The sequence below is a fragment of the Oncorhynchus tshawytscha genome, linkage group LG12 (assembly GCF_018296145.1).
Source record: "Oncorhynchus tshawytscha isolate Ot180627B linkage group LG12, Otsh_v2.0, whole genome shotgun sequence".
Lineage (NCBI taxonomy): Eukaryota > Metazoa > Chordata > Actinopteri > Salmoniformes > Salmonidae > Oncorhynchus > Oncorhynchus tshawytscha.
The window spans coordinates 19,274,549-19,297,625 of NC_056440.1; the positions used below are offsets into that span (position 1 = coordinate 19,274,549).

General features: G+C 42.3%; 1 protein-coding gene across 1 annotated transcript in view; it reads left to right on the top strand.

Moving 5' to 3' along the window:
- Positions 1 to 958: 958 nt before the first annotated feature.
- LOC112262660 (lysyl oxidase homolog 2B) overlaps positions 959 to 23,077 on the top strand; it is a 52,150-nt gene continuing 30,031 nt past the window's right edge. The window contains exons 1-3 of the mRNA XM_024438328.2: positions 959 to 1,137; positions 3,764 to 4,165; positions 4,540 to 4,715. Coding sequence (XP_024294096.1) covers positions 3,805 to 4,165; positions 4,540 to 4,715 — 537 coding nt within the window. The 5' untranslated portion in view covers positions 959 to 1,137; positions 3,764 to 3,804. The remainder of the gene's footprint in view (positions 1,138 to 3,763; positions 4,166 to 4,539; positions 4,716 to 23,077) is intronic.

Genomic DNA, 23,077 nt, shown 5'->3' on the forward strand with positions numbered 1-23,077 from the left:
AAAAAATATATATATATACCAATGTCCCAGGGCAGTGATTGGGGACATTGCCCTGTGTAGGGTGCTGTCTTTCGGATGGGTTGTTAAATGGGTGTCTGTGGTCACTAAAGATCCCATGGAACATATCATAAGAGTAGGGGTGTTAACCCTGGTGTCCTGGCTAAATTCCCAATCTGGCCCACATACCATCATGGTCACCTAATCATGCCCAGTTTACAATTGGCTCATTCATCTCCTCTCCCCTGTAACTACTCCCCAGGTTGTTGCTTTAAAAGAAAATGTGTTCTCGGTCAACTTACCTTGTTAAATAAAAATGCAAAAATATTAATGGGCTATATGTTTTTCACATGGTGGCAGCAGTATCAAGGATTCAGTGTAGAGAGCAAATATCACACTAAATTGATAGTCGTGCGGAATAGCACATATGTGTTTTGCGGGCTACAAGACATTTTAGATATAGTAGGCTAGGCTATACAAGAGCAAAATGTTACACAAAGTATGTGGATCTGTTATTTAATTTGGTCCTTGGGTGGGGTGGGATTGGGATGGGGGGATGGTGGTGTAGCTGAATTTTGTATGTATTCATGTTTGTATGTATTCATGTTTGCTGACTATTATTACAAAATAAACATTTGATCACAAAAAAAAGTATGTGGATCTTTGCTTTCTGAATGTCACAGTGTTACCATACATGTATACACTCAATTCATGACAAGGGTGTGCTTTTTGGTTCTGTGTGCCGAAATCACCAATGTGGCACAAAAGCAAGATGGTTGTTGAGCTGCACCGGACCCTATTGACCTAGGGTCATTTTTTGCTGCCCTTCTGCGATGCTATCGCGTCCCCGGTGTCGCTCCAAATCCATAGGAATTCAGGCTATTCCAATTTCAGCGCTCGGGCCATCGATGAGGTCATTTCAGCAGTGGGCGTTACTGGGCAGTTGCACAAGGCGTAATTTGGTCGAAGGCGGCATTGAAATTGCATGTGGGAGTGAAAGTTTAGCGGGGTAAAACATCCGTAAGGCACATAGCAATCTTTGGGGAGTAAAGCGACGATTTTGGGACTTGGGCATGATATTAGACAGCCATCTATAGGTTTCAATAAAGGATCAAGAGGATTTTAAAAAAATCGTCTGTGGTGAGAATTTTTTTCAAAGTATTTGGAAATAACTTAAAAAGTTGGTTAATTCAACAATTATTTAAGGATATTATTGGAAAAAAAATGTGTTTGACATTTGGTCTTTGAGATTGTCATGTAAAATTAGGTGTTTAAGCTGTATCCTTATATGCCACACCACATATAACCAAATGCAGTTTGATTACATGTTGATCTGCTTGAACGGTATGTCTTATTTGTACCAAATTCTTATAGAAGTTTCTATTTGCCTGTAATATTGTAGGATATTACTGAGATGGAATTCACCGCAGTTTGTTTTATATGGTTCCCAAACAAGGATGATGTCATCATTGTGGGATCTCTGATATAAATTATGCCAGGTGTGGATAGTTGTAGGGTTTGTGATATGTTGATGCCGGGTGCGCTGTAGGGTGCACAGTGTTTTCAACTACAGTTTAGATGCAGTAGACTACAGGAGGAGATAAATGTGTTTTGCTTTTGTGGACTTCATGATTGCAAGCTGACTTCTCACTCTTGCCAATGACGATAAGTGCTTTCAGTCTCTATAGCCTATAGTAGCTATGTAATTAGGTTGCAGAGAATGTTATATGGCTATATTGTGTATTATTACCTGGATGTGCTCCTCTGTCATATACAGGTAATTGCTAAAATAAAGGAAACACTTGAGTAAATGGATACATAGTATATTAAAAGCAGGTACTTCCACACAGGTGTGGTTTCTGAGTTATATCCTGCTAATAGGGTCACATATAAAGATTGCTGGCCATTGTTTTGTCTACCATGGCTAGAAGAAGATATCTCAGTAACTTTGAAAGAGGGGTCTCAAAGGACCATAGAGGGTTTAAGTGTGTGTGTGTGTGTGTGTGTGTGTGTGTGTGTGTGTGTGTGTGTGTGTGTGTGTGTGTGTGTGTGTGTGTGTGTGTGTGTGTGTGTGTGACTTGTGTGACTTGTGTGTGTGTGTTAGTCATCAGATCTCAACCCAATTGAACACGCCTGAGACAGCTTTTTCCACATCATTAAAACCCCAATTATGGAATTTCTCATGGAAGAATGGTGTCGCATCCCTCCAATAGTTCCAGACACTTGTAGAATCTATGCCAAGGAGCATTGTAGCTGTTCTGGCAGCCCGTGGTGGCCTAACACCTTATCAAGACACTTTGGTGTTTCCTTTATTTTGGCAGTTACCTGTAAAAAAAAATGGCATGTGCCAGGAGTTCTCTGACTTGATTCTACTTTACTGTCTTGACCTAGAAGGAACCGTGAAATAACTATTCAAGTTGATGGTTTGATAACACTTTCTATGAGCTGCATATGTATAATGCATTTATAGAGTATTCGATCGCCATCCATGCATGATAAGACAGACTTCTTCTATCTAGAATGATCCAGTTCCTTCTAAACAGTCTAAAGGTCTGAGCAAGATATTAGGAAGGCTCTAACTCTTTGTTCTGACCTGACATATTGACCCCGGAACCTCCTCCCTTTGACCCAGATGCCCTGCTGTCCCTAGTCAGTGGTAGTTATGTGTCTAGCTGTCTCACGGTGAAACATGAGTAGATAGAAAAGACAAGTGTGCCATTCTTCTATGTCTCATCATGGAATTAATGTCTTTCTTTTTTTAAAAGCAGTAAAAGAAGCATTCTAGTTTGTCGATAGATGGTGATGTGTTGAGTTTCTCTGCCTGGACACCATTTAATAGGGTGGTCCATCTTATACTTTTGAATCTTTACCTAATATTTTCTCTGCAAACTACTTTGTGATTCTGTACTGTCTGTGTTCTACTTTGAGACCCTAAATCTTAATCTTAGAGTGCTGAAGCAGGATTGAGTTTAAAGAAAGATAGCGGTTCATATGTCCTATATTCCAGATCACATGTGTGGATCTTTATCCATGTGGTTTAAAGAAAACATCAGCCTGGTTATGACGCCTATGTGCCATTGTGGAGAGATGCACACCCGGTGGGCTTAATGCCAGCTGGGCTTGATTTTGTAACATCTATGTTTTGTAACTTGTGTAACCAACTGCCACGTCACAGCGAGGGAAAAAGAAAGATGCTGGCAAATAGAAAGATCCAGCTTCAACTTCCAGACAGACATAGCCTTTAGTTTACATAATTTGAAAGCCACTTTATTGTTCATTGGCTCAGTGCTTTGTGTGAAATGTTTCAGCAGTCTTAAAAGGAGTTATGCTGTTTGATTAAAACCATCTGTCATACACATCTTTGAATGTAATTGATACTGGTTATAAGACCATAACTTGATTTAGACACTATTGCTCAGGTCTAAGGATAGGCTATGTGATCTACAGATGTACATTTGTGTATTTAAATGCTCTTTGTTACTGACTCACAAGGCTCCAAGGGGCACCTCGGAGTAGGAGTCAGGACATGCTGTAAATCAGTGTTTTTCTCTGTGACTTCATACCTCATGATGACATCATGCCACAACTCTGTTCCTCCACTTAATAATGGCCTCAATCAGTGTCACTGTAATACTTTGAATGTAGGGTACTTCTTTAGCAGAATTCCAACCACCAGTCTCCCAGTAAAAAAACATGACAAAGTAGCCAAAGGATTTCTTTTATTTTTATGAGTAATGTTATTTTCCTACTCTCTACTCTCCCACAGATAACCTCTTCAGTCTACTGTCTGACTTGACAGACACCACCATGCTGGCCCCGTGGTCGCTCCCCTACTGCTTCACCATCCTGCTGGGCCTGTTAAAGCTGTGTCGGGCCCAGTATGAACAACTAGGCTACCCACACGGCTATCCACAGGGCTACCCAGAGCCAGAGCAGGAGCAGTACACTGCCCCGGAGCTGCCACCTGACACACCCAGGATACAGCTGCGTTTGGCGGGGGATAAGCGCAAGCACAACGAGGGGCGCGTGGAGGTTTTCTATGATGGCGAGTGGGGCACGGTCTGTGATGATGACTTCTCTATTCACTCTGCCCAGGTGGTGTGCAGGGAGTTGGGCTACCTGGAGGCTGTCTCCTGGTCTCCGTCCTCTAAATATGGGAAAGGAGAAGGTAACATGTCTGCTATTACACATCAACCCATTATGCATGTGTGTAATGATAAGGGAAAGGGGAAATAATTGACTCTATTTTCAGGGACGTTTTTTATTGGCCAATGTTAAGCAATTTTTCCGGTGAAGCTTTTACAATACATTCTGACTCATCTTTCACCAAAATAAATAATCCACATCTATAGCGGAGATACGGTAGGGATAAGGGAGTGAGTGTACAACTCAGCAGCAGAATTACTGCCTGTGTCCAGTCACTTTGCCAAATTTGCTTGGCTGTTTGGCCTCGCTAGCTACCACTGGTCAGGTGAAAAAAGATTCCTCCCTACGGAGGTCTTGATGTATCTACAATGTGTTGAGAATCCTGCTTTTTTTCAGGGCGCATCTGGTTTGACAATGTCCAGTGCACTGGGAAAGAGAAGACCCTGGCGCTGTGCATGTCCAACGGGATCGGCGTCTCCGACTGCAAGCACACAGAGGACGTGGGCGTGGTGTGCAGCGACAAAAGGATTCCAGGATTTAAATTCATCAACACCATGGCCAATAATGTGGAGGTAAACAACCTGCCTACTACCAACCCGCTACAAACCTACTACAAACCCACTACAAACCCACTTTTGATTTACATTTGGTTGAGTTGTCAACTAACATGAATTCAATGTGAAATCAACCAAAAAATGCCACGACATCATTGGATTTAGGTTAAAAGTTGGGTGATAAAAATACAAAATTCTAGGACTAGGCTTAATCTGTGTCCAGGAAATGGCCCTGAAGAGGCTTTGGTTGACATTGTTGTTGACTGAGATTCTTGCACTGCAATGTTCCAGAACATTTGGCTCTTGACTCCTCATCCAAGAAGCCCCTCACAGCTGGTCTTTTTATTATTGAGCTGTTCTGTGCAGAGTGCAGACACACCTTTTGACATAAGTAGTACACGTGGCTTTCGAAAAAAGTGTCCAGCCAAAATCACAGCTTGAACCCAATGATGACTTCAAAGTAAAGCCCACAATACATTTTTCAGTGAAACTTGGGCTACCAGAAACAAACTAACTAATCATATCTACTAACTCACACCTCATACCTACTGGGCTCCTAAAGGGTTCATTCATCACCTCATAGTGGTATGTCTTATTTAAGTGATAATGCCTGAGAAGCCGGTGTTTGGAAGAACAATTGGCACTGGTGTTATTTAGAGTTGAAGTTGGAAGTTTACATACACTTAGGTTGGAGTCATTAAAAGTCGTTTTTCCAACCACTCCAAAAATGTATTGTTAACAAACTATAGTTTTGGCAATTCGGTTAGGACATCTACTTTGTGCAATTTTTCCAACAATTGTTTACAGACAGATTATTTCACTTATAATTCACTGTATTACAATTTCAGTGGGTCAGAAGTTTACATACACTAAGTTGACTGTGCCGTTAAACAGCTTGGAAAATTCCAGAATATGATGTCATGGCTTTAGAAGCTTCTGATAGGCTAAGACCTAAAAATAATTTGTAGACCTCCACAAGTCTGGTTCATCTTCGGGAGCAATTTCCAAATGCCTGAAGGTACCACTTTCATCTGTACAAACAATAGTAAGCAAGTATAAACACCATGGGACGACGCAGCCGTCATACCGCTCAGGAAGGAGACACGTTCTGTCTCCTAGAGGTGAACGTACTTTGGTGTGAAAAGGGCAAATCAATCCCAGAACAACAGCAAAGGACCTTCTAAAGATGCTGGAGGAAACATGTACAGAAGTATCTATATCCACAGTAAAACGAGTCCTAGATCAACATAACCTGAAAGGCCGCTCAGCAAGGAAGAAGCCACTGCTCGAAAACCACCATAAAAAGCCAGAATACGGTTTGCAACTGCACATGGCGACAAAGATCGTACTTTTTGGAGAAATGTCCTCTGGTCTGATGAAACAAAAATAGAACTGTTTGGCCATAATGACCATTGTTAAGTTTGGAGGAAAAAGGGAGAGGCTTGCAAGCCCGAAGAACACCATCCCAACCGTGAAGCATGGGGGTGGCAGCATCATGTTGTGGGGGTGCTTTGCTGCAGGAGGGAATGCTGCACTTCACAAAATAGATGGCATCATGAGCGAGAAAATTATGTGGATATATTGAAGTAGCATCTCAAGACATCAGTCAGGAAGCTAAAACTTGGTCGCAAATGGGTCTTCCAAATGGACAAGCATACTTCCAAATTGTGGCAAAATGGCTTAAGGACAACAAAGTCAAGGTATTGGAGTGGCCATCACAAAGCCCTGAGCTCAATCCTATAGAAAATGTGTGGGCAGAACTGAAAAAGCGTGTGCGAGCTAGGATGCCTACAAACCTGACTCAGTTACACCAGCTCTGTCAGGAAGAATGGGCCAAAATTCTCCCAACTTATTCTGGGAAGCTTGTAGAAGGCTACCCGAAACATTTGACCCAAGTTAAACAATTTAAAGGCAATGCTACCAAATACTAATTTAGTGTATGTAAACTTCTGACCCACTGGGAATGTGATGGAAGGAATAAAAGCTGAAATAAATCATTATCTCTACTATTATTCTGACATTTCACATTCTTAAAATAAAGTGGTGATCCTAACTGACCTAAGACAGGGACATTTTACTATGATTAAATGTCAGGAAATGAAAACTGAGTTTAAATGTATTTGGCTAAGGTGTATGTAAACTTCCGACTTCAACTGTATATATGCCTATATATCCTCCAAACACCAGCTTCGAGGGCATTATCACTTTTATACAACGGGTCAATCAAATCAAATCAAATGTTATTAGTCACGTGAAATGCTTACTTACTAGTCCTTAACCGACAGTACAGTTTCAACAATATGGATAAGAATAAGAGGTAAAACTAACAAGTAATTAAGGAGGAGCAGTAAAAAAATAACAATATATACAGGGGGTTGCCAGAACGGAGTCAATGTGCGAGTGCACCAGTTATTTGAGGTAGTATGTACATGTAGGTAGACTTAATTAAAGTAACTATGCATAGATGACAACAGAGATGTTCAGGAGTCTTATTGCTTGGGGGCAGAAGTTGTTTAGAAGCCTCTTGGACCTAGACATGGCGCTCCAGTACCGCTTGACGTGTGGTAGCAGAGAGAACAGTCTATGACTAGGGTGGCTGGAGTTGTTGACAATTTTCAGGGTCTTCCTCTGACATCACCTGGTATAGAGGTCCTGGATGGCAGGAAGCTTGGTCCAAGTGATGTACTGGGTCGTTCGCACTACCCTTTGTAGTGCCTTGCGTCGGAGGCCGAGCAGTTGCCATACCAGGCAGTGATGCAACCTGTCAGGATGCTCTCGATGGTGCAGCTGTAGAGCCTTTTGAGGATCTGAGGACCCATGCCAAATCTTTTCAGTCTCCTGAGGGGGAATAGGTTTTGTCCTACCCTCTTCACGACTGTCACGGTGTACTTGGACCATGTTAGTTTGTTGGTGATGTGGACACCAATGAACTTGAAGCTCTCAACCTGCTCCACTGCAGCCCCGTCGATGAGAATGGGGGCGTGCTCGGTCCTCTTTTTCCTGTAGTCCACAATCATCTCGTTTGTCTTGATCACTTTGAGGGAGAGGTTGTTGTCCTGGCACCACACGGCCAGGTCTCTGACCTCCTCCCTATAGGCTGTCTCGTTGTTGTCGGTGATCATGCCTACCACTGTTGTGTCGTCGGCAAATTTAATGATGGTGTTGGAGGCGTGCCTGGCCGTGCAGTCATGAGTGAACAGGGAGTACAGGATGGGAGCTGAGCACGCACCCCTAAGGGGCCCACGTGTTGAAGATCAGCGTGGCGGATGTGTTGTTACCTACCCTTACCACCTTGGGGCGGCCCGTCAGGAAGTGCAGGATCCAGTTGCAGAGGGAGGTGTTTAGTCCCAGGATCCTTAGCTTATTGATGAGCTTTGAGGGCACTATGGTGTTGAATGCTGAGCTGTAGTCAATGAATAGCATTCTCACATAGGTGTTCCTTCTGTCCAGGTGGGAAAGGGCATTGTGGAGTGGAATACAGATAGCATCATCTGTGGATCTGTTGGGTCGCTATGCAAATTGGAGTGTGTTTAGGGTTTCTGGAATGATGGTACTGATGTGAGCCATGACCAGCCTTTCAAAGCACATCATGGTTACAGACGTGACTGCTACAGGACGGTAGTCATTTAGGCAGGTTACCTTAGTGTTCTTGGGCACAGGCGCTATGGTGGTCTGCTTAATACATGTTGGTATTACAGACTTGGACAGGGAGAGGTTGAAAACGTTAGTGAAGACACTTGCTAGTTGGTCAGCGCATGCTCGCAGTACACGTCCTGGTAATCCGTCTGGCCCTGCGGCCTTGTGAATGTTGACCTGTCTAAAGGTCTTACTTACATCGGTTGCGGAGAGCGTGATCACACAGTCTTCCGGTACTGCTGGTGCTTTCATGCATGTTTCAGTGTTTTTTGCCTCGAAGCGAGCATAGAAGTAGTTTAGCTCGTCCGGTAGGCTCGTGTCACTGGGCAGTTCTCGGCTGTGCTTCCTTTTGTAGTCTGTAATGGTTTGCAGTTACCAACATATTTAGATAATTATTGACATATTTTCATTAAAAACTTTATTTTTATGAATTTATTCATACTGTTTCATCCTTTCTCAAGATATAGTCCTGAAACAAATCTAGGCTTGCTTCCCAACCAGCTGGTCGTTTGTTCTATTGGTTCGGTTGCCAGAGACGGGACCCAGTCGTTCAGTTTTTTTGTTCTGTATCAATGGACGTGACCCAGTGGTTCATTCTAAATGTTCCATTGCCATCTGTCTGGCAACGTTCTTATCCCTTGCTTGCTAGGTAGCCAACTATGGCTAATTTACAGTCATGTCAAACAGTGCAGCCGGAATAACAACAGTAACTGCATTTGTTTAATTTGTTTTCTAGTGACATTTATTTGGATACATCCATAACAATGAGATATTGAGGCACGATTTCACCTGGCATAGAAATGTGCTCTCTCGTCAGGACACTGTTTTTCAGTGGATCTAGCCAACAACACAGCTAACAAAATCAAATCAAATCAAATGTATTTATATAGCCCTACGTACATCAGCTGATATCTCAAAGTGCTGTACAGAAACCCAGCCTAAAACCCCAAACAGCAAGCAATGCAGGTGTAGAAGCACGGTGGCTAGGAAAAACTCCCTAGAAAGGCCAAAACCTAGGATGAAACCTAGAGAGGAACCAGGCTATGTGGGGTGGCCAGTCCTCTTCTGACTGTGCCGGATGGAGATTATAACAGAACATGGCCAAGATTTTGAAACTGGAGCAGCAGCACGGCCAGGTTGACTGGGGACAGCAAGGAGTCATCATGTCAGGTAGTCCTGAGGCATGGTTCTAGGGCTCAGGTCCTCCAAGAGAGAGAGAAAGAAAGAGAGAAAGAGAGAATTAGAGAGAGCATACTTAAATTCACACAGGACACAGGATAGGACAGGAGAAGTACTCCAGATATAACAAACTAACCCTAGCCCCCCGACACATAAACTACTGCAGCATAAATACTGGAGGCTGAGACAGGAGGGGTCAGGATACACTGTGGCCCCATCCGATGACACCCCCGGACAGGGCCAAACAGGAAGGATATAACCCCACCCACTTTGCCAAAGCACAGCCCCCACACCACTAGAGGGATATCTTCAACCACCAACTTACCATCCTGAGACAAGGCCGAGTATAGCCCACAAAGATCTCCGCCACGCACAACCCAAGGGGGGGGGGGCGCCAACCCAGACAGGAAGAACACATCAGTGACTCAACCCACTCAAGTGGCGCACCCCTCCTAGGGACGGTATGAAAGAGCCCCAGTAAGCCAGTGACTCAGCCCCTGTAATAGGGTTAGAGGTAGAGAATCCCAGTGGAAAGAGGGGAACCGGCCAGGCAGAGACAGCAAGGGCAGTTCGTTGCTCCAGAGCCTTTCCGTTCCTCCTGGGCCAGACTACACACAATCATATGACCCACTGAAGAGATGAGTCTTCAGTAAAGACTTAAAGGTTAAGACAGAGTTTGCGTCTCTCACATGGGTAGGCAGACCATTCCATAAAAATGGAGCTCTATAGGAGAAAGCCCTGCCTCCAGCTGTTTGCTTAGAAATTCTAGGGACAATTAGGAGGCCTGCGTCTTGTGACCGTAGCGTATGTGTAGGTATGTACGGCAGGACCAAATCAGAGAGATAGGTAGGAGCAAGCCCATGTAATGCTTTGTAGGTTAGCAGTAAAACCTTGAAATCAGCCCTTGCCTTGACAGGAAGCCAGTGTAGGGAGGCTAGCACTGGAGTAATATGATCAATTTTTTTGGTTCTAGTCAGGATTCTAGCAGCCGTATTTAGCACTAACTGAAGTTTATTTAGTGCTTTATCCGGGTAGCCGGAAAGTAGAGCATTGCAGTAGCCTAACCTAGAAGTGACAAAAGCATGGTTTAATTTTTCTGCATCATTTTTGGACAGAAAGTTTCTGATTTTTGCAATGTTACGTAGATGGAAAAAAGCTGTCCTTGAAACAGTCTTGATATGTTCTTCAAAAGAGAGATCAGGTTCCAGAGTAACGCCAAGGTCCTTCACAGTTTTATTTGAGACAACTGTACAACCATTAAGATTAATTGTCAGATTCAACTGAAGATCTCTTTGTTTCTTGGGACCTAGAACAAGCATCTCTGTTTTGTCTGAGTTTAAAAGTAGAAAGTTTGCAGCCATCCACTTCCTTATGTCTGAAACACATGCTTCTAGCGAGGGCAATTTTGGGGCTTCACCATGTTTTATTGAAATGTACAGCTGTGTGTCATCCGCATAGCAGTGAAAGTTAACATTGTGTTTTCGAATGACAACCCCAAGAGGTAAAATATATAGTGAAAACAATAGTGGTCCTAAAACGGAACCTTGAGGAACACCGACATTTACAGTTGATTTGTCAGGACAAACCATTCACAGAGACAAACTGATATCTTTCCGACAGATAAGATCTGAACCAGGCCAGAATTTGTCCATGTAGACCAATTTGGGTTTCCAATCTCCCCAAAATAATGTGGTGATTGATGGTATCAAAAGCAGCACTAAGGTCTAGGAGCACGAGGACAGATGCAGAGCCTCGGTCTTGATGCCATTAAAAGGTCATTTACCACCTTCATAAGAGCAGTCTCAGTGCTATGATGGGGTCTAAAACCAGACTGAAGCATTTTGTATACATTGTTTGTCTTCAGGAAGGCAGTGAGTTGCTGCACAACAGCCTTTTCTAAAATTTTTGAGAGGAATGGAAGATTCGATATAGGCCGATAGTTTTTTATATTTTCTGGGTCAAGGTTTGGCTTTTTCAAGAGAGGCTTTATTACTGCCACTTTTAGTGAGTTTGGTACACATCCGGTGGATAGAGAGCCGTTTATTATGTTCAACATAGGAGGGCCAAGCACAGGAAGCAGCTCTTTCAGTAGTTTAGTTGGAATAGGGTCCAGTATGCAGCTTGAAGGTTTAGAGGCCATGATTATTTTCATCATTGTGTCAAGAGATATAGTACTAAAACACTTGAGTTTGTCTCTTGATCCTAGGTCCTGGCAGAGTTGTGCAGACTCAGGACAACTGAGCTTTGAAGGAATACACAGATTTAAAGAGGAGTCCGTAATTTGCTTTCTAATAATCATGATCTTTTCCTCAAAGAAGTTCATGGATTTATTACTGCTGAAGTGAAAGCCATATTCTCTTGGGGAATGCTGCTTTTTAGTTAGCTTTGCGACAGTATCAAAAATACATTTCAGATTGTTCTTATTTTCCTCAATTAAGTTGGAAAAATAGGATGATCGAGCAGCAGTAAGGGCTCTTCGATACTGCACGGTACTCTCTTTCCAAGCTATTCAGAAGACTTCTGTTCCAATTTTCTGGAAGCTTGCTTCAGAGCTCTGGTATTTTCTGTATACCAGGGAGATAGTTTCTCATGAGAAATGTTTTTAGTTTTTAGGGGTGCAAATGCATCTAGGGTATTGCGCAAGGTTAAATTGAGTTCCTCAGTTAGGTGGTTAACTGATTTTTGTCCTCTGGCGTCCTTGGGTAGACAGAGGGTGTCTGGAAGGACATCAAGGAATGTTTGTGTTGTCTGTGAATTTATAGCACGACTTTTGATGTTTCTTGATGGGGTCTGAGCAGATTATTTGTTGCAAATGTAAACGTAATAAAATGGTGGTCCGATAGTCCAGGATTATGAGGAAAAACATTAAGATCCACAACATTTATACCATGGGACAAAACTAGGTCCAGAGTATGACTGTGACAGTGAGTAGGTCCAGAGACATGTTGGACAAAACCCACTGAGTCGATGATGGCTCCGAAAGCCTTTTGGAGTGAGTCTGTGGACTTTTCCATGTGAATATTAAAGTCACCAAAGATTAGAATATTATCTGCTTTGACTACAAGGTCCGATAGGAATTCAGGGAACTCAATGAGGAACGCTGTATATGGCCCAGGAGGCCTGTAAACAGTAGCTATAAAAAGTGATTGAGTAGGCTGCATAGATTTCATGACTAGAAGCTCGAAAGACGAAAACGTCATTTTCTTTTGTAAATTGAAATTTGCTATCGTAAATGTTAGCAACACCTCCGCCTTTGCGGGATGCACGGGGGGATATGGTCACTAGTGTATCCAGGAGGTGAGGCCTCATTTAACACAGTAAATTCATCAGGCTTAAGCCATGTTTCAGTCAGGCCAATCACAACAAGAATATGATCAGTGATTAGTTCATTGACTATAATTGCCTTTGAAGTAAGGGATCTAACATTAAGTAGCCTTATTTTGAGATGTGAGGTATCATGATCTCTTTCAATAATGACAGGAATGGAGGAGGTCTTTATCCTAGTGAGATTGCTAAGGCGAACACCGCCATGTTTAGTTTTGCCCAACCTAGGTTGAGGCACAGACACGGTCTCAATGGGGATAGCTGAGCTGACCACACTGTGCTAGTGGCAGACTCCACTATGCTGGTAGGCTGGCTAACAGCCTGCTGCCTGGCCTGCACCCTATTTCATTGTGGAGGTAGAGGAGTTAGAGCCCTGTCTATGTTGGTAGATAAGATGAGAGCACCCCTCCAGCTAGGATGGAGTCCGTCACTCCTCAGCAGGTCAGGCTTGGTCCTGTTTGTGGGTGAGTCCCAGAAAGAAGGCCAATTATCTACAAATTTTATCTTTTGGGAGGGGCAGAAAACAGTTTTCAACCAGCGATTGAGTTGTGAGACTCTGCTGTAGAGCTCATCACTCCCCCTAACTGGGAGGGGGCCAGAGACAATTACTCGATGCCAACACATCTTTCTAGCTGATTTACACGCTGAAGCTATGTTGCGCTTGGTGATCTCTGACTGTTTCATCCTAACATCGTTGCTGCCGACGTGGATAACAATATCTCTATATTCTCTACACTCGCCAGTTTTAGCTTTAGCCAGCACCATCTTCAGATTAGCCTTAACGTCGGTAGCCCTGCCCCTGGTAAACAGTGTATGATCGCTGGATGATTCGTTTTAAGTCTAATACTGCGGGTAATGAAGTCACCAATGACTAGAGTTTGCAATTTGTCAGAGCTAATGGTGGGAAGCTTCGGCGGATCAGACCCCGTAGCGGGAGGAGTAGAGACAAGAGAAGGCTCAACCTCGGACTCCGACTCGTTGCTTAATGGGGAAAACCGGTTGAAAGTTTCTGTCGGCTGAATGAGCGACACCGGTTGAGCATTCCTACAGCATTTCCCTCCAGAAACCGTGAGAAAGTTGTCCGGCTGCAGGGACCGTGCGAGGGGATTTATACTAACGTTTCTATCTGTACTTACTGGTGGCACAGACACCGTTTCATCCTTTCCTACACTGAAATTACCCTTGCCTAACGTTTGCGTCTGAAGCTGGGCTTGTAGCACAGCTATCCTCACCGTAAGGCGATCGTTCACCTGTATATTATGACTACAGTGACTGCAATTAGAAGGCATCTTGTTAATGTTACTACTTAGCTTCGGCTAAGGAGGTCCTGACAAACCATGTCCAGATAAAGCGTCCGGAGTGAAAAAGTTGAATGAAAAGAAAGTTGAGGGAAAAACCAAAAATATAAATGGTAATTAAAAAGTAAAAACCATAAAGTTGTCAGGTAGCAAAGTAAGGTTGGCTTCAAACTGAAGCTGGAAAGACTGCAAACTAGCCGGACTTTCGTTTTACCTTTTATCAATTGACATTTCTTTGTATATATCTAGAAAAATGATGCCAGCTGATTCATGATTTCGACTGGCTGAGAAACTCTGCCTGCCTCTCTCTTTCGTCACGACTCCCGACCCCTACACGTTCATTACTTTGGGACAGTTGGAGATCGAATTTGAGTATTGAAACAATGTTGCAAATGTCGGACAGACAGACAGCAAGGTTTATACTAATCTCCACTGTTGAAAACTAAATATTAGTCTAAAAGAATTGTGAGATAATGTTTAGGTGCATTTTATAATGGAGATCAAGTTTATAACTTCCCTGCCTGGGCTGATGAGACAGTGGATTGCGCAGTCAGATGGAACAGTGTAAAAATGGCATTTTAATGTCATAGATTTAGCCGTTGGTAACTTGTGGAATAGACACCAGCTGGAATGCACTTTTAACCAATCAGCATTCAGGATTACACCTACCCTTTGCATAAAAGCCTGCAGCTAATTGCCACCAAAGGCAGAGTGTTATGTGTTGTTCCGCTCACTCACTGCAGGCCCTCAAGAGTTCACATTCCAATTTTATGAGTTAGTGCAGACCAGCACTCTCCAGGAGAGTCAGCTCAAATCATGTCTCTATTTGACTCCAACGATGACTGACACCTCCAAATTCAAGGTTTACATGTATCCCTCTGGTGGTCGAGTTGACCTGTTTTAAGAAATGACATTGGTTTGTGGAGAAAAAGTTTGATAGACTGCTGAGGAATTTGTTACAGGAAATAATCACTGCCACCTTGTGAGGTTAACTTAGGCCTAACGTGTGCCAGCTTATCTGATGGAATCAGCTACAATGTAGTATTATATCACGTGACACTATGTCAATGATATTAATTTGCTGATGCCTAAACTTAACCTTGCACTTAAACTTTTTCTAGTTTCCGCAAGTATGGCCCCACCAGGACTGGGTGTTTCAGGGTGATTCTGGGTTACTTGGTTGACAGCCCATACCAGAGGTGCAACTTTCACTGGGGACAGGGGGGACATTCTTAAATTGCATTTTTGTCCCTGCCCCATTTTTCATTGGAATGTGATACAAAACGAAGCAACGGTGTGCTTTAGGACCATGCGGATGCCCCTGAGTGGTCGAGTAGACTGTTTGGAGTGTTTATCCAAATGGATAAAAATATATATATATACACAGTACCAGTCAAAAGTTTGGACACCTATTTTTACTATTTTCTACATTGTGTCAAATTATATTTTACATTTTAGATTCATCAAAGTAGCCACCCTTAGCCTTGATGACAGCTTTGCACACGCTTGACATTCTCTCAACCAGCTTCACCTGGAATGATTTTCCCACAGTCTTGAAGCAGTTCCCACATATGGTGAGCACTTGTTGGCTGCTTTTCCTTCCCTCTGCTGTCCAACTCATACCAAACCATCTCAATTGGATTGAGGTCAAGGGATTGTGGAGGCCAGGTCATCTGATGCAGCACTCCATCACTCTCCTTCTTGGTCAAATAGCCATTACACAGCCTGGAGCTGTGTTGCATCATTGTCCAGTTGAAAAGCAAATGATCGTCCCATTAAGTCCAAACCAGATGGGATGGCATGTCGCTGCAGAATTCTGTGGTAGCAATGCTGGTTAAGTGTGCCTTGAATTCTAAACAAATCACAGACAGTGTCACCAACAAAGCACCATCACACCTCCTCCTCCATGCTTGACGGTGGGAACCACACATGTGGAGATCATACATTCACCTACTTTGTGTTTCACTGTGGGTATAAGCAAAAATCTCAAATTTGGACTCATCAGACAAAAGGACAGATTTCCACTGGTCTAATGTCCATTGCTCGTGTTTCTTGGCCCAGGCAAGTCTCTTCTTATTATTGGTTTCATTAAGTAATGGTTTCTTTGCAGAAATTAAACCATGAAGGCCTGATTCACGCTGTCTCTTCTGAACAGTCGATCTTGAGATCCAATTTCTAAGGCTGGTAACTCTAACTCTTATCCTCTGTATCAGAGGCAACTCTGGGTCTTCCTTTCCTGTGGTTGTCCTCATGTGAGCCAGTTTCATCATAGTGCTGGATGGTTCTTGCGACTGCACTTGAAGAAACTTCTTGAAAGTTCTTGAAATGTTCCGCATTGACTGACCTTCATAACTTCAAGTAATTATGGACTATCATTAATCTTTGCCTATTTGAGCTGTTCTTGGCATAATGTTGACTCGGTCATTTACCAAATAGGGCTATATTCCGTTTACCACCCCTATTTTGTCGCAAGACAACTGATTGGCCAAATGCATTAATTAAGAAGGAAAGACATTCTACAAATTAACTTTTAACAAGGCACATCTGTTCATTGAAATGCAATCCAGGTGTCTACCTCATGAAGATGGTTCTGAGAATGCCAAGAGTGTGCAAAGCTGTCATCAAGGCAAAGGGGTGGCTACTTTGATGAATCTCAAAGACAAAATTAAGACTTTTTTGAGACTTTTTTGTTTTTAAGACTTTTTTGGTTACTATATGATTCCATGTGTTATTTCATAGTTTTGATGTCTTCACTATTATTCTACTATGTATAAAATAGTAAAAATATAGAAAAACGGTTGAATGAGTAGGTTTCCAAACTTTTGACTGGTACTGTATATATATATATTTACATATTATGTCCCCCACACTTCTAAAACCAAAGTTGCGCCCCTGGCCCACACCATAGCTGAACATCCTCAATAAGTACTTTGGTTATCTTTTCAGAGAAGTGACCGTAAACAGTTTGCAAATTCCAATGCTATTCAATTCCTGTAATGGGACAAGATGAGGAAGAATGGCTCCAGTTCACTTCCTCTGGTGAGGTTTATAAAGACAAAAGGTAGAGATTATAATGCTCCAAAGAGCTGCGCTGTAGAGGTCCAGACATCTGGAGTCCGCCTTCAGCCCTTTGTGATGTCTCAAGCTGTGATATTCACTGAGAGAATATCAGGCTCATCTTTTCCATTCACTGAGATGTGGGGCACGCCGAGTTAGCTCCACACAGAAGCAATGTAAAACACAGCCAGGCTGAGGCAAAGCCCTCCACACACACAGTTTATGTTCCAAATGGAACTCTATTCGCTATGTAGTGCACTATTTTTGACCAGGGCTCATAGGGTTCTGATAAAAAGTAGTGCACTGAGTAGAGAATAGGCTACCATTTGAGTGCAGGCACAGACTTAATGGAGACTTCCCTTTACCTTATCATCTGGAAACAGTCATTTGATGGTGGTGGTGACTCACAGCTTCAGTTTGAGGTTACACTTGGCTTTATCCCAAATCGCACCCTATTGCCTTTATAGTGCACTACTTTTGATCAGGGCCCATCAAAAGTAGTGTCATATAGAGGGAATAGGGTGCCACTTTGGACGTACATTGTCTAATGTTAGGCATGACGACAGACTAGTGTGATACTGTGGTGGGGGATGATGAGAGGTATGGGGACTCAAAGTAGGTGCTTGGGGTGAGAACATTTCTGCCTACGTTTTAGAGACACATTTTAGAGACTGTTGCCCTTTCATTGTGGGACACTTGCGATGACTTCAGGGTAATTGCTGGCCAGTCGACCACAAAGGAACCACAAAGGAAATGTTTCAAAGACAGGACTTAAGAGAGTGTTGAAACCTGAAGCTTGCATGCATGTGTCACCTACCTTTGGCTTCTTAGGGCATTTTTTGTCCGATTCCTCTGTGAATGCCTTGTTTTTAGTACACTTGCACTTCTTTCTAAGTTTCTGTTTCAAGTAACCAAGTTTAATTATAACTCTGGAAAATACCCATAGCATGTGAACTGAGCAAGAATTTGCTTTGTGGGCCGTGCAGTTTATGGGTTTGTATGGATTGCAGTTTTAGTGGCATTGTGTCTCAGTCATCTGCACTTTAAAACAACAGTAAAGGACATCCAGTGCTCTTCTGAGAAGTTACCGTGTGCTTTCCATTAAGGCTGTTATTATATAAATATAAATGTTCTGTTCCTCATGTGTTTATCACACACACATTCTTTTCAGTCATCACACACACATTCTTTTCAGTCATGTCATTAAGGTTGTTTGGCATAGAGCATTTTAAGATTAGTGCCCAGAGTTTTTCCTAGTTAGGTCATGAAAAGGTCAGGAGCAACATCTGTCCCTCTCTATTATCCTTAGTAATATCCTCTCACATCATTTCAGCTTGTAAATAGAGGTGGCTGTATAGATATGATTTAGAAGTGAGGTTTGTGTGGTTGTCTGACCTGTGATCAAGCACATGCATTAGGGTACATTCTGCTCTAACCAACTTTCAACATTGAGCATTCCTCAGTGTTTATGCAGGTCATTCTTGGCTAACTAGCGAGCAGCTTTTATCAATGCAGACTTTATGTAGACACCAATGTGTTCCATTGCAGGAGAATTTCAGGAGGAAATATTTGAGATTTATTCATCTCTGCATCCTCGGTGAGGAACAAACAGCATACTGTGGGCTCTTAGAAATTATACGGAACACATCTTGAAACAAGTTTATTTATTCAAATTTCTGGGGTCAATTTTGAACATCTGTTGTTGAAACATCCATGTAAATACATCACCATTAAGGTGGTTAATTGAGGTTTATTAAAGTGATATAAAGTAAAGTAAGGTTTCATGGTGCTTTATCATAAAGGACTGGGGAACATTGCTCTTTTAAAAAAAAGTTTAGATGAAAAGATCTTTACTGTAGTTAGTTGATTTATGTGATAACACACCTTGAAACAAAGCCTTGCCCAACTTTGAGGTATGTACCTTCATTAGTTTTCACTCTTTTGTTTTGGAGGAATGTCCTATCATCCTGTTATATGAGCTGGGGCTGGGAAACTGGGAGTCTATGGGGAGGCAGGGGTACTGTGCCAGAGCAGGTCTCTCCCCTTGTCTCTGGCTTTAAGTCTGTCTGTCTGTCTGTCTGTCTGTCTGTCTGTCTGTCTGTCTGTCTGTCTGTCTGTCTGTCTGTCTGTCTGTCTGTCTGTCTGTCTGTCTGTCTGTCTGTCTGTCTGTCTGTCTGTCTGTCTGTCTGTCTGTCTGTCTGTCTGTCTGTCTGTCTGTCTGTCTGTCTGTCTGTCTGTCTGTCTCTCTCTCTCTCTCTCTCTCTCTCTCTCTCTCTCTCGCACGCACGCACGCACGTGCGCGCACACACACACACACACACACACACACACACACACACAAAGCAATAGTTTATTTTATCTTCCTCCTCTCAGTTTTTCCCCTTAGGCTTATAGATAGAATCCGCTGTAGAGGGAAATAGCGCCACTGGCCGCCCCACCACAGTTGTTATTGTTTTTGTTGCCAAGCGTCACACAGCATGGTACATTCTGCGCTTTTCTATCATGCGTGCAATGATGTCAGAGGGGAAAACTTCTGTGTTGTAATATCGCAAATGGAAGTGACTGCTTCACCATTAAACATTCCAGCTTTAAGGTCAAACCATCCATGTTTTCCTCTATACTCTAGCCTTGTCATCATAGTAGGGTTCTATAAAGTGCAATGTAAAGCCTAATGGGAAAGGCACCATGAACTTGATTAATGTGGGGTTGAAAAAGTAATTTGATTTAATTTGAACAATTGAATTAACTTCTCACATAACTGATCGATTGTTTTCTGGTCATGTCACAGCTGCAGATTAAAGTCCACACCCTGCAGGGGACAACATTCCTACATTATAACTCAACTGAATAGCATGTTTCGTTTACCCTCTAGATATACACATTATATTATAAAGCCCTCAGTCTCGAACAACGCGTTGCTCTAACAACTTCAAGCCTCGGCAGAAGTGGTTTTTACAGTCATTGTGTGAGTTGGTGCCAGTTTGGCACAAACCATGAACTTCTGTGTCTCTAATTTATACATGCCACAGAATGATAGTTAGGGAGATTTTCTGCCCATATTAAACTAGTTTTTCTGAAACTTAAATTCAACTAAAAAGAGTAATAGCCTTCTTTCTTTTAATAAACAAATAAGTTAAACTGTAGTTTTTCAGGATTTGTGAAGGTGTTGTGGAACATCTGTATCCACTTTGTCAAAAGGCTCTTTTAATGGCATCTAAGGAGCTGAAAAAAGTGGAATAGAGACATGAGGTACATGACATCATTCACTGCCACACTATAAACACTGTTTCAGGACAGAGATAATCATCCATTTGTGTTGTGGCTCAAAGAATTATCAGCACCCAAACAGTGCAGGCCTGGTGAGCACAGCACATGTGATATTGAAACACAAGCCCAGGGAGGGAGTGGTCACTCTGTGGCAAACATGATATCAACAAACATCTTAGCAAACTTTATCCCAGGAAGTAACTTCAGCAAAATACTGTTGTGATGTTTGAGAAATGATTTCCCACTAGGCACAGACGCCTGTTCAATGACTATTTTTATTTGATTTACATTTGGTTGAGTGAGTTGTCAACTAATGTGAATTTAATATGAAATCAACAAAAAAATTGACAATGACAATGGATTTAGTTTAAAAGTTGGGTGAAAAAATAACGATGACAACTTTTTGCATATCCAATCAGTTTTCCACGTTGATTCAACGTCATCACATTGATTTTTTTTATTTAAATGAGGTGAAAACAATGTTGATGATACATCCAGTTTTTTCCCATTGGTTTGTTCTCTCACTTGGAATTTCTATGTAACCCAGTTTGACTACTAGGATCTATAGGGATTTCTGTTAGAAGTGAATGTACTTCATGATTTCTATTGGAACCATATGCTGTAGGCTCCGTGGGCGTTGTTATTGCTGGCATTAGGACTGTGTTCTAGTAGAGGCTTGAGGTCACATTCTGGCCTGAGATGATGAGAAGTATGTTCATTAAAGTCGGCACACTAAGTCACACCATTGTCAAATGCTCCAAACTGGCAACCACGTCATAAAGAGTATTGCGCCTAAGTACTGTCAGTGCAAGTGACACTTGAAATATGACTTATGCATTTATTTTTAGTCATGTTTCATTGCAATGTCTTCTTGGTTTCAGTTGGTTTTGATATACATATTTTTGTTAATTTCTCAAGGGTAGCATAATTTGTTCATTTTAAAACTAATGCCCAGAACTCACTTTCTAGTGTATGATTCTGGGAATGGACTATTGTAGCCTACATAATAAACCTCAAACATACGGGAATCATGAATGTTAGCCATTGTGGGGATATTTTTGCTTTCCAGCTGGACCATGGCTGATTCTTCAGTCCTGTGGTCTATACATAAGATAGCTCATTGTTTGACATCAGACAATACGTTGACAGGCTCAACTTCAAATACAAGCCCGGAGCGTAAGAATGACCCACTTACTCCGGTCTCATTCCAAGAGACCTCTTTTAACTTGTTTAGCTGAATGACATAATCTCTTCACCTACCAATAGTAGGCCTACAAATGCACTGCATTGACTTCATGGAGCAGTCAGGGGCAGAAAGGTTATCTTTTATGGACATAAACGTGTAGGTATTCCTGTCTCATTAACATTCAAATTAAACATCAGTATATAGATATATAGCCATCATGGATGACCTAATTGATTCTGGATGACAGCAACAATGACTTAATGCTGTTCCACTGCCTCAGTGTTTTCCATAAGAAGGTATCGGTTTACCACTTGTACCTATGTCTCCTTCTGGAGAAGTGGTCTCAGAGTGATTCAGGGCTTAGTTGAGACCGACAGAGGGCCCACCAGCTTCCTCTCCTTTGCTTCTCTCTCTACCTCCTCAAAGATGCATCCCACTAATGGCTTTTCCATCTTCTGCACCTTCCTCCCCCTGCTGCCAATTTCTGGAATCGCCTTCCCCAGAGTGCATAGAAACAAGCCACTTATGTTAGAAGTATCTCACCGGCTGCTGCTGTGTTTCTACTTTTCTACCACACCACCGTCGCAATCAACAGGCATTTATTTTCTAGTCATTTGAACTAGGCATCGATGCACGTGTAGTCCTGAACTCTAAACAAGAAATCAATAATTAGAAAGGGTTGGATGCCATGTGGCAAGGAGGGAATGGGGAGGTTGGTTTGCCATGTGAGTTTAAGTTGGTGAAACAAGTTCACTCCTCTCTTTCACATTAAAAGGGGGGTTTTCAGAATAATATTTTGATAACTGACTGGGTTCTTTCTGTATAAGTCTTTTAGGTTTAACTACAGCTGAGAAAGCATTCACCCCCCTTGGCATTTTCCTAGATTTTTTTGGAGGGTTTGTATCATTTGATTTACACAACATGCCTACCACTTTGAATATATATATTTTATTGTGAAACAAACAAGACATAAGACAAAAAAACAGAAAACATGAGCGTGCATAACTATTCACCCCCCCAATGTCAATACTTTGTAGAGCCACCTTTTGCAGCAATTACAACTGGAATTCTCTTGAGGTATGCCTCTATAATCTTGGCACATCTAGCCACTGGGATTGTTGCCCATTCTTCAATGAAAAACTGCTCCTTCAAGTTGGATGGGTTCCGCTGGTGTACAGCAATCTTTAAATCATACCACAGATTCTCAATTGGATTGAGGTCTGGGCTTTGACTAGGCCATTCCAAGACATTTAAATGTTTCCCCTTAAAGCCCTCGAGTGTTGCTTCAGTAGTATGCTTAGGGTCATTGTCCTGCTGGAAGGTGAACCTCTGTACCAGTCTCAAATTGCTGGAAGATTGAAACAGGTTTCCCTCAAGAATTTCCCTGTATTTACTGCCATCCATCATTCCTTCAATTCTGACCAGTTTCCCAG